Source organism: Scomber japonicus, chromosome 1 (assembly GCF_027409825.1).
Source record: "Scomber japonicus isolate fScoJap1 chromosome 1, fScoJap1.pri, whole genome shotgun sequence".
NCBI classification, from domain to species: domain Eukaryota; kingdom Metazoa; phylum Chordata; class Actinopteri; order Scombriformes; family Scombridae; genus Scomber; species Scomber japonicus.
In genome coordinates, this window is record NC_070578.1 from 29,504,822 (window position 1) to 29,517,978 (window position 13,157).

General features: G+C 37.8%; 1 protein-coding gene across 1 annotated transcript; it reads right to left on the minus strand.

Annotated features, from left to right (window-relative positions):
- Nucleotides 1-244: 244 nt before the first annotated feature.
- Nucleotides 245-10,682, minus strand: myef2 (myelin expression factor 2). The gene is made up of 17 exons (XM_053320383.1): nt 10,532-10,682; nt 9,068-9,270; nt 8,262-8,314; nt 7,240-7,247; nt 7,048-7,141; nt 6,708-6,899; nt 6,463-6,616; nt 6,321-6,370; nt 6,176-6,236; nt 4,293-4,394; nt 3,772-3,816; nt 3,558-3,653; nt 3,353-3,448; nt 3,100-3,144; nt 1,489-1,673; nt 1,024-1,075; nt 245-802 (listed from the first exon to the last, which is right to left on the minus strand). Exons 1-17 carry the CDS (start codon nt 10,639-10,641, stop codon nt 639-641), a joined length of 1,710 nt encoding a protein of 569 aa, XP_053176358.1. The 5' UTR covers nt 10,642-10,682; the 3' UTR covers nt 245-638.
- Nucleotides 10,683-13,157: the final 2,475 nt, after the last annotated feature.

The window sequence follows — 13,157 nt, forward strand, 5'->3', positions numbered from 1 at the left end:
AAGTGCAAATAGAATTACTTTTCTTTCTTTCTTTTTTTTTTAACATCAACTAGCAACTCTGCACATCTTAAATGGGCATAACACACTTCACTGATGTGTGCTGAGATTTGTTACAGTGAAGTGGCAACTCTCTCCAACTAAAACAAAAACTACTACTGATCTTAGAGGTCTGAAAAATGAAATAGCTTCGTGTCATGAGACTTGAAGACCATGCCCAATAAAATTCATGCTCATTCAGTTCTCTTTCTACCAGCCTTTGTGCTTAAGGCAGAATTTCACCACTCCAAGAGGCCACTATACGGCAGTGTTAAGCAATAATGTGTAATGGATCAACACCTCCGGTTTATTTTACACACTGTGACAAACAGCTTTGAGACTTTGATCCAAAGGAGATTTTTACAACCACCAGGTTTAAAAATTAAAAAGTTTATTTGTTCAAATAAACTGCCTGACAAATTAAAAAGGGCTTACAAAACAAAAGATAAAAGAGCTATGTAGTATATATATATATAAACAAAAAAAATATGAAACAGTGGAGACATGGAGATATGAATTAATAGTGTTTTTAAAACAAAACAAAAGATCATTGGCAAGAGGGCTGAATGTGGAAGTGTGTTAGCTTGACTTCTACAAAAGATCTAGGCGTTGCGATCGATGCGGACGTCCACCTCTCGGCCATTGATCTTGGTTCCATTCATCATCCTACAGGCTTTCTCAGCACTCTCTGGTGAATCAAACCTCACCGTTCCACAGCCCTTTGACTTGCCATTCTCCATCTTGATCTCAGCGAACATCACTTGACCTGCAGTTAGCAAGAATAAGCAATTAATGAATTCTGAAATCACAATGTTTCACAGTGTAGATACATTTTAAACCTCACATTTTGGCATCCTTGTTTTCCTACCATCCATGTGCCAACGTAAGAGGAATTCTAATATTTGAAGTGTATGTGGTATGTGATCTCAGAGTTCTGCTGATACATCAGTAGTAAACATTTTATGAATACAGAGAAAAAAGACTCACCACAGTGGCTGAACTTCTCTTTCAGCTTCTGCCACGTAAGATCGTAGGACAGCTGCAACACAGAAATAGATTCTTAAGTACAAATAATATGTACAGTATATTAGTAGTATAAATCTGAGAGAAATATTAAAATTAAAAATGAATGCATGGATAAAGCATATGGTACAAATACATCCCCATGAAGAGATGAGCTGAAATGTAAAATCTTCCAACTATAAAAACCCTACCACTCATCAGCTACTAATTTATAGCATCATTACCATTTATATGAATGCATTACGAGCATAAATTGTGCCACATCAAAACTTCAATCAGTATGAAGGCATCAATGCAAAGAAATGTATTTATCAATGAATGAATAATTCAGTTGGCAAGTCACAGAGATTAAACTAATCCTATTTAAACAGACAAATTATCTATAGCTGCAAAGTTGACACGAGAACCGAATATCAAGCTTGAGCTTACATTTCGCACAAAGATCTGACAGCCTGCTTTGGACCCTGAGCCTCTGTCAGACATGCCTCCACCCATGTGGCTCGGACCCCCACCTCCGTAGCTTCCGAAGCCACGGTTCATGTCCATTCCTGACATGCCCATACGGTCAAAGTTGGAGCCCATGCGATCCATCGACATGTTGCCCATTCCACCACCTGCAATTAACACACAGATGCACAATATGAGTAAGTTCAACAGGGTGCTATATGGGGGCTCCAGCACTGCTCATGCCCCTGCACAGACTGATCAGGGTCATTTATATCAATAAGATTTTAAGACCATAGCAGTGATTTGGTTACCCCGGATATAAAAAGAGCCATATACTACCGACCTAATTCACACTGACACCGGTCACTGAATTAGTCCAATGATGCGTCACTTAACTGTGTATACAACACTGTAAAACTCTCTTCATGCCAATATCGCTATTCCATAACAAAACATCAGGTGTCACAGAGTCCAATGTCACTGACACTGTTTGCACAGGAGGGGCATGCTTTGTACCAGTTTGTATTCTTAGTCATCAAATAAACTCCACAAGGCAGAGTCAACAGAAATTATGTGAATTACCTTGTGAACACATATTATTCATTTACCATTTGTATCTTGTGTACAACTGCACGTGTCCCAAGATAATGCAGTGTTACACATAATGCCACTGACATAATAATTACAAGAAAAGATTACTGACAGTTTTCTTTAAATATTTTAAAACAAAGAATGAAACAAGTGTTCATACACATGGCGATGACCTGGCCGTCTCTAAAAAAAAAAAAAAAAAACCTGTCTGTAATATTGAGGACAAGAACTCCAATCATCACATTTACATGGAACTAGGCTCAAATACCAATCTCAAAGCATGGTATATTCACTGAGGTATAAATGTAAAAGGAAGCTTTGGAAGCAAACATGCTACCAAAGGTGTATTATGAAAACTGTCACGTTCTGAGATGGCGCCCAATTCACTCCAATGCACACAAATTGCAAACAAAGGGCTTTTTCCAAGTTTTCTCATTCTTGGCCTGCACAACATGTAAATTCATTTTTTTCCTCTATCTCTGCCTGACTGGCTTTGTGCCCAAACACCTACATAACTCAAAAATAATACATTAAGACACTTGGTGCTTATCAGATACATACTGCATCTAATGATTATGTGATAATTCATTTTATAATCGAGGTGCATGGAGAAGTTTTTCATCCAGAAGGGGTCACAGAGCTATTGATTCTACTTGGTGATTCCATGTTGTATAAGGACATTCTTGTATTGAGGTCATCTGATTGAAGAGCCATCTCTCTCAAAATGACTTGGCCACCCATCAACTGCTCAGAGAGTGATGACACTTAATGACTTGCTACATCATCATAGACCAATACCCATCCCTTTGTTTACATGACTGGCTGAATAATCTCTCAAAGGACCATGAAATGGTAAGGACTAATACATTTCAAAACTCAATAGTGTTAAAGCCACCTGCCATTTGTCTAGAGACAGCCAGTGTGTATTTATAGGGGAAGGCCATCTGACATATAACTAATATTGGATTCAATCATAAAAACTGGATGGAATATCTCACGTACCTAATCCAGTCCCAATGTGCCCCATGCCTCCTCCAAAACCACCACCTGGAGAAAAGGATGCAAGTTAGGTTAGTCCATGTTACAACAATGTCACAACAGCACACACAGAAACAGAACACGTTACAAAAAGTAATCCCTAAATCTCATAAAGACTCAGCACTAATCTACAGAGAGGAACCTGCTAACATTCACTATGTCTGATGTTTAGGTATGTATGCTAATCAGAATTGTTTGAAGTCAGAGTCTGGCTTACCCATTCCTCCAAATGAATCACCAAATCCTCGATTCATGGACATGTCACCGTGGCCAAAATCACGATCCATTCCTCCCATTCCCGACCGGTAAATATCTGAAAAGAAGAATAAAACACTCAATAACACTTAAGATTTTTTTTTAAAGTGCAAGATCAGGAAACTGAACCTCATCTCAGCCAATTAGGATTGAGTACACTTTCTTACCTCCCATCCTGCCAACTGGCGCCATGTCTCTCCCTCCAAAGCCTCCCATGTTGCCCATGCTATCCATGCCCCCAAAGCCTCCGCCACCACTCATTCCTGGCAAAAGCAGCACCACATTTAATCATTTCTCTCTCCTTTCCTCAACAGAAAATAGAAAAAGGTCCCACAGCAATACTTCACAGACAGAAAAAAATAAAATAAAAAAAGATCTAACCTGCTCCAAGTCTGTTCATTCCACCATAACCTTGAACATCTATACCTACAAGAGAAAAGGAAGTCTTTCACACAATGCTAATGGACATATACACTAAATATAATGGCTACATATCCACACAAATATACTGCAGGTAGCCTGATTATGAAACACTGTTCAAAGGGGACATTAGGGACAAGGTCAGTTATATACTAAACAGTGTAGAAATCCAGTGTAACAGGCCTAACGTTTCTTATCTCTTTAACCCATATTGAAACTGCCACAGGGTCAAAAGATGAGCCCCGTAAAGGGAAGCCGAGAGTTAATGGGCGCATGGTTCACACATTAACTGTGTGAAATGGATGAAAATGCTGGTCAGAGTTGTTGGTTCATGCTGTGTTGTGGTGCTAATGTGTTGGATCAGTTAGTGGAGATGTTTCTTTGTGAGAAATATTTGCCTCTAAAGACAGTATGTATGTATGTCTGTAGCATACGTGAGCATTACCTATCCTACACAATTCAAAATATCAACTGTAACTGACCTCCAGGCCCCATGGAGCCCACATTTCCTCCACTGTTGAGACGGTTAGCATTTATAGGCTGCCCTCCAGGTCCAAGTCCCATGCCAATGCCACCTAGACCACCTACACACGACATACACAAAAAAAAAGAAGCATATGATATGTAATTAAATTTTTCAGTTTTTGTTGACATTGTCAAAAAAGTGATAATTCTATTTTGTTTATTACTGAGGTTGTACTAAGTGGTGGTGGTGTACTTGGGTGCATTACATTGAATGGTGTTCTTATAATTTTGCCCTCCTCATGTATGTTAATGGAGAGGACAAAATATTAGGATCACCTTTCAATATAATGCACCCTAATACATCACAATCACTCAATAATGAACATAAAGCAGAATTTTCACCTTCTTGTCAAAAAATGTATAAGCTTCATAAATGTATAATGCTGCTGTATTGGATTAAATTAGATTGCACATTGAGTCTATTTTATATAGTTAACTTATTCTCTGAACTATATGTTATAGTAATTACAAGTTAAATAGTATTATACAGTTAAGTAGTGATATTCAGCTTCAGTAGCATCACATTTTTGTTGAATCTGCCTCACTCTCTCTCTTCAGGTCTGTTGAATGAGAAACATCTGCGTGACTTAAAATTAACGTTTTGTAACATCAGCTGATAAAACGTGCAGCACCGCAGCATTTTACACATTGCGCCGCTAATATCACCTGTTTAGTTAGAACCATTCATATACTCTGAGCCGGTTAGCCTGAAACTTGTTACTATAGTAACGTCACAGTTACCCGTCTGAGAATTAACATTGTTAATGTTGACATCACATGGGGCTGTTTGCATTAGTTTTTCGGGCTCGGCTGTTTTTTTCTGAGCAGGTTCTGCCTCAGATGATGTAGATTTATGTTTTAACTGTGTTTGTTTCCTTAAACTTAATATCACTGTTAGCATGTCTGTGTTATGCTAGTGGGAGGTGCAGAGAGACCTACAGGTGTGTTCAGGGTCGGAGTGAGACAGTTGGACACAGACTGTAAGCACCGCTGCAGACGTTGGTTGAACATTAATATACATCGCTGTAAATGTGTACGAGAAGTGTTGGACTGCGGGAATATATATAAAATGTGTGTTGCTTAGGCAGCCACCTAAACTGTAAAGTGCTGTGGGAAACCCTGTGTGAGAATTTATGCATAGCTCAATCAGTATTCAGTGATGTGAATGACATTCATAACACTAACATTGCTGTTGAGGATGTTGTACCATGAAGGCAGCCTGTTAGTGAAAAAACAAATGTGCCGAGACACATCTTTACTGCATCTGCAATGCACCAACCCTCACTGTTCGCACTGCACAGACCATACCAAACTTTAAAGGTTAACAGACACATTCACCCATATATCATTTAGCACATTTAGTGTAATGTTTCTGCATCTTTTTTTTTCATAAATAAGCAAAGTAAACAGTAACATTGGTGTCTGCTATGATCTAAACCGACCTGACAAGTGTTTCAATCCAAAACCTCCTACTTTTTTTTGTTGGCAAAGAACACAACCATCTATGAAAAAAAAAACATCATCTGCTGTTTAAACGAAACAGAACCAAAGAGTTTTGAGATACCCCATGTCGTATTGAACTGCAACTTCATGTACAATGTCTGCATGCCTTTATGTGTGAAGCTGCACATATCCTGCTGGTAGTAAAAAAGTTGGAAGCTACTGCATCTTTACTGCTCCAACAAAATGCCTGCAGTTTTATTATCATGAGCCATTCATTCACAGCAGGCATCATATCCCAGACACTGACAACGTTGGTGGTATACTCAATTCACTGAGCTTATTACTATAGATGTGAATTTGATATTAACAGCTGACAGAGAGATAACAGAGTACTCACGTGGTAACTGGGGTGTTTTTTCTACTTGATGGAAATCATCAGGGGGAAGAGATTTCTCATCCTGTAAAACAGCAACCAATGTAAAAACACGTTTTTCCAACATCTGTACAACTTAAGCAGGGTGATGTAATGAAAAATAACATACCATTTTAACGTGCATCTGTCTGTCAAAGAGCATCTGCCCATTGAACATGGCTGAGTCCAGAGTCAAGGAGAAAAGTCACTGTAAAGCTGTAATGCATTGCTGTGTGTTTTCTGTTTTATTTCCATTTTAGTGGTAAGGATACATATGGCCTGAACAGCCTCCAGTGACTGCTCAAAGGTCACAGTCCCCATTCCGCGGCTCTTTCCATCCTTGTCCTCCTTCACATCTGCTCGTTTCACTACACCTGCCATGCCAAACACCTCTTTTAACTTCTTCCAGCCCACTTTGAAATCAAGCTGTAAAAACAAAAACAAATTTTAATTATAATTTAAATGATTAATAATCATTATCAGTTAGATTTGGGGATAGTTATCACTATGTCCTTACATTGGCCACAAACACTGTGTTTCCCAGTCGTCCGGCTTGCAGTGCATGGATGACCTCAGGTGGGATGTTAGGGTTGTTGGCAATAGAGGGTGGGATGTTCATCCCACCAGGCCCCATGTCCTGCCCACGTCCTCCCTGTTGTCCTCCTCCAATGCGCTGCAGCACACGCCGGGCATGTTCTCCATCTGGGTCCTTGAATAACAAAATCATTGCAGTTTACCTCTCAATTCAGATAATATGGCAAATGTCAAATTTAGATGATCGCAAGGAATCAGTCAAGTAAGTTCTGCTAAACGAAAAGTCCATTTTGCTGTACTCATATACCATCATTTGTCCTCACCTCCTTGATGTTTAGGGGTCTTCCATTTAGGTCATGCTTATTCATAGTTTCTATTGCCTTCTTCACAAACTCTTCATCTTTGAACTCCACCACACTGTTAAATCAGAGACACAGAACACATTCAATGAGTCCATGTAAGCCTAAGATTAATAAAAGAACATTTATCTTTGAAAATGCATTTCAGTTTCTTACCCACAGCCCTAAATAAGGTTGTAATAGGGGTCCAGGTGGTACACATATCCAAAGCAGAGGGAGAAGACAAAATACAGTTAAAATCAAGACAAAGCACTTGACCAGTGTAAATTCAATGCATCTACATGCTTCTAGTATTTTCTATAGTGCATGTTGGCCATATTTTGTCCACTGGCCTGAGCCAGCAGGTTAATAATTGTGTTCAAATATATTGCAAACCAGATAGACAGGCCAATAACAAAATATTCTCAATCATTATTCAAAGCAATGTTAGATAATCTATAGTTTTTAAATAACAACAATAATAATAATAATAATAATAATAATAATAATAATAATAAGTGTATCATTTATAGCAATCTTTCGTACAAACATTAGGCATTAACAGATACAGTGCATTATGTATTGTCATTTAACATTTTAATGTTTTGAACTGGACATTAATATCAAAATAGTAAAAAATAAAAATGCATTAAACGTATTTAGTACATGATTGAGAATTAACTAGTTTTACCACAGCAATAAAAAAAATGTGTGGTACACCTACACATCTAAGTTATGCATGTATTTAAAATAAAAACATGTCAATAAAAAAATACTACAGGACCTTAAAAGACTGTTTTGTTCCTTTGAAGAGAGAGCTGTGCCATATAACAGAATTGTAACATAAGATTTTGAGATGTGAGGGTCAATCAATGGACAAATCACACAATCCACATTTCCCTTTGGAAAATAGCCAAACAAACAAACTTTTACACCAATTGAAATGACAACAACAAAAGCAAAAGTGTACTCTTGGATGAGTTCATTAGGCTACTTTTCCAAAATCAACAGGACATCTCCCTTTCAAATGAATATCAATCATTAGCCATCTACCAGGCTCTAAAAACAACCTACGGTAACTCCAGTTCAGTAGCATAGTGAGACCCAAAGGATCAGAACCTAAAAGAGCACTTAGAGATTAATGAGAGCCTGCTGAGGGCATTTAAAACCTCGTGCAGCAAGTTGGCCACATCACTTACCCTTGACTTTCCTTCTGCATCCTTAAAGAGCTCCACGTATGTAACCTCACCAACTACATGAGACATACAAAGGAAAAAATACCAAAAGAACAAAGGAATTTAAGTCACCAAGTCTTCAAGTCGCCGTCGGCCTTGGCAATGCCGCTACAGATGGAGATGCCCCGTTAATGATCAACAGTCAGCCCAGACCAACATCCCACCAGACAACACCATGCCTTTCTGGGCAATGACTGAGATACCAAAGGCCAAGGCCAGAGATAAACACAGCTACATTAAACCTGGGAAATTCAAAAGACTTCAACATTGATCAGTTGGTCAACAAATTCCATTCATAGCAGTTGAATTATTAGGCTGTCCGTTCACCTTTCAGGCCTCTAGAGACCCCCATAATTCAGAAAGTAGAACAGAATAATTTCATTCATGTAATCAAAGTTCACCTTGCAACAGATGCAACAAAATCATACAACAGTCAATTCTACTACAGGTTTGAGGTTACATTTTGAAGCTGACAATGCCATAAAACAAGTGACAAAATAACTAAATTCATCTTCCTTTTCTCACAGACATATCAGCCCAAACTAAATTAGTGCCCATCCAATAAAAAGAAAAAAAAGAATAACCTAATATCACTATGCTGTTTCCCTACTATGTGAACTAGGAACATCCAGAGAAAGGTGGGAACTAAGTGACTACTGCTAGAAGCAGGATGATCCATCTGGTAACAAAGGAAAAGATGTCAAGAACTTCTATTCACCTAAAGACTCAGAAAGAGGGGGAAACACCAAGCCCACCACTGAAGAAATTACCTTTCTCACGCATTAGATCTTTAATTGCCTGCCACTTCATATCATAGGGGATATTGCTGATGAACACACGGTTCCTGTGAGCACCCTTCTTTTCTCCACCATGTTTGTCTTTGTAAGGATGGTAGCGGTTTCCTCTTCTGCTTCCAGAAGACTTCTCTTTAGCATCATGTTTTTCTTTAGAAGGCTTGCTTTCCTCAACATCCCTACAAAATGCACAAAGCAGCAAGTGAGAAAAAGTTAATTCAAAGTTATGTATTAAGTACATTAAAAGAACTGCCTAAAAATGTTTTAAAGAAAATAGCACATTCCTATTGAGTGTTATTTATTTCAATATTGGGACTGTTTCAGTACACTGAGCTCTATGAATATTACATTAATGACTACACTTTCCTTGCGGACTAAGTCAAAACGATCATTGAGTAGCATAATGAAATATTATCACTTATGTATGGGAGAGCTGAGTAGGAAGGGGAGGGTACTTGATAAAGAAATGTGCCCACTGAGTACAACATAAATGTGGTTCTGACAAGCAAACACAAAAAAAACTCTTGAGTCTGATGTTGATAAAAACGAACTTCCTTCATCTATACAATGACTGAAGACAGACTGCTCACCTGAACTTTTATTTTATTGTTTATTACATTGTTCATCAGATGTTGTATTTCAGATTCATATTTTCATAGTCTAAGTACTATTTGTGTATGCGGCTGTTAACATAGGAATATACTCGTGTGGATTATTCAGGTATGGATATATGATGTGTCGATTATCCAGGTGTAAATATTTAGGTCTCTGGGTTATCATGCTATACCTAGCAATAGCTACCTGACCTTTCTATTCTATTCTTTTTTAGTATTTGAGTTAGTTTATGTGTTATTGTATATTATTTAGACCATTAACATTTGTTTCTTTACATACACTAGTAAGTTTAGTGTTTATAATTTTTAATCTAAAGACTTAAAAGTTGCCCTGCTAAAAAAAATTGACATCTGGTGGCGTGTGAGGGGCAAATTCAATTAGCTAACAGTATCATCATTTGAAGCTGCCTTCACGTTACTGTCACAATGAAACACGCACAACCGAGCTGAAAAGAGCTGCAACGCTGTTTAAGTCAAGAGTAAATTGTTTGATTCATGTAACTAAAAAGGTTACCCGAGGTTAAACAGGCTTTAAATATAGAATGAGGTCAGCTTTAGCTATCAGATTAGCTATGCAACTCCCCGCAAAGGTTGACCTATTGCACTGTGCTTCACGTTATACCTACAGTGCATTATTTACAGACTCCAGATAAAAAGAAAATAGCATATTTCTGGCGCACAAACCAAACAGCTGACCACGCAGGTCCTTACAACATGGTTTACAAGGCTGCTTAGCTAACAATAGCTAGCATACGAGGACTCCATTTTAGCTACGCGTGCTAACGGATGCACAAGCAGCACAGAACAAAGCCTCGTTTTCACCCACGTTTTCACGCCATTCGGTGTTTCTTCAGACGTGTCTTCGATGTCGGACTTGACGGATGCGGTAGATTCCTCTTGCTTTGGCTCTTCGTCAAGAGTCACAACATCTGCCATGTTGAGGTTTGTTTGCCACTGCACAACACAAGATGCCCCTGATGATGCTACGCAGTTTGAAATGTGCAGTGGCGATTTGTGCCGCCAACGCGAGATTTGGCAGCTGTTGCTAGGCAGCCTGGGTGAATAGAATAGAATAGAACGGAAAGGAATATAGAATAGAATAGAATATACAATAGAATAGAATGGAATAATATGGCGCGGAACGGCAGATAGATAGATAGATACATTATTGGTCCATGGACAACACAATATGTATACACAGAATGTATGACTATTTTCATTTCATTTCTATAATAAAACATCTAAAAGCAAAAATTTTGTCAGATGGGGAATCCTGACAAAATACAAAATCTCACCAATTGTGGTCTGTGGTCTAATTTGTGTCAGTTTAGAGGTCCTTTGCATGAAAAAGTTTGAGAACAACAGGAATAAAATAGAATAAATAGCAGTTAGGTAGTTGTGGAGGAAAGTTAATGAATCAGCACAAATAAATTAGGCATATTTGATCAGGTTGTGCATGTGATCCCACTGTTGGCAGACAGGAGACAGCAGATGAATGGCAGAAAGTGACTGACAGGCCAACTGGAGCCAAAAAACTGTCAACTTTTAATAATTAATAACAGAACAGTGGCCCCACCCAAAAAAACCACATGTAGCCAGTTCTGATCAACACATGTAAAGTATCACCGTGAATCAGTATGTCCTGGAAACATCTGCAAATTGAATTATGCAAATTACATAGTGAACAGTACATTGTGCATTTGTTTTTCTGATTTGTGTCACCGTAATTCACTGAGCAGTACCAGTAATACCTATAATCTACAATACCCCAGGCAGCTCGCTCACAGTGTCAGACAATATATGGCTTGCCTTATTGATCATCATACAGAGCCAAGTCAATTCATCATTCCTGAAACTATTGATTGATACACTTTTACGCTCGTGGAGGAATAATTCTATTTTCTTCATCCAATATACTATAATATTTGTAGAGAATATGCTCAGCAAGTCTGTGCAGATGTCACCACCAAGATAAAACACTTAGAAGTTGTAAATATGACTTATAAATATACCACATGAAGTTGACTGAACTCCTAGAGAAACCTATGTTCAGCTCCTAACTGTTAAAACAGTTTTAACATAGGACAAAATAAAAATGGGACATTTTGACCTTGAAAATAATCATGTTCAAACCATAGTTTTAAGTTGTAAGTCATTTAGACACCTGCACATGTTTCCATCTATACAAGAAACTCTAATGGGGCAATTCAATACCAACTGTCATTTAAATCTTTACATAATATTTCCAAATATTCTAAAGAAACATTTCCAGGTGTTGGATACACCATAGGGCATTCCCAGGATCACTGTCACACTTCCAACAAGTTTACACAACAGCCACATCTAGATAGTGATTTTATGTGTTCATATCTACAGTATCTCTTTAGCAGAGCTTATCCAACATCAGATATTGCATTGCTTTTTACTGTATGTTTAAATGCATGTTAAATATACCGGTATTGTGATTTATTTGCTTACATTTATGCAGTTCGTTATATCAAGTCCTGTGTCATAAATGGATTGCAACTAACCACGAAACAGGTTGACCTGTGAAATTGCAGTGAAGTTAACCTTTAACATATAGTGCAGTACATGTATTACTCTGTCCATGAAGAATCTGGTCAATAAACTGATTGTTCATTTCCTTGTGGGCTGTTTCGTGGCAAACATCCAGCAGATGATCGCTGCACAATTTGTAACAAGAGAAATGATTAAGTAAGTTGGCTTCATTAACAAAGTACGGACAGCTGACCCAAGTTACTGCAGGTAATTTAGTTAATGTATGAGTGTCATTTATAAATTTAAACTTGGGCGTGACTAAATCTATATCTGTGGTCAGGTAGCAGTTTTTTCATCTTTTTTTTCTTGTTCTTAAATGCAGTGTAAGTCAATAGATCATGTTGTTGGTAGTTACTAAATAATACTTCTCTCTAGTGGCTCCTTGGAAACAACCACCTCTACATTATGATTTTAATAAAAATATTGCAGATGATTATATTAATTGTAAATAGTCTCCCCTTGCAAAATATAATGTAAATTTAATTAAGTTGTGGGCCCCAAGGAGATTAGTAATTGCTACCGTCACTCTAATGGGAATAAGAATCAAAGTATTTAAAGTCCTTGACATTTGACTGCATCTGTCTTTGTACTCTGTCGCACATATCATATTATGACACTGTAAAACAAGGTGTGGTGGAGTTCATTAGCATTAAAAAGGATACCGTGAATGAGTCCCCACAATCATTAATTTACAGTTCTCAATATCAGTTTAGCTCTTGACTTGCTGAGATAAAAGACAGACAATCTTGATCCTTGTGTTCTATAATCAGTGGATAATATTTTAAAATGCTTTATGCAACATGTTCAGATTATCTCAGCCGTTTCTGTTTTAGAGCCAAATAAGTCCAAAGCACATCAGCACATGGTGATTGTTATATGATAAAGACAAATGA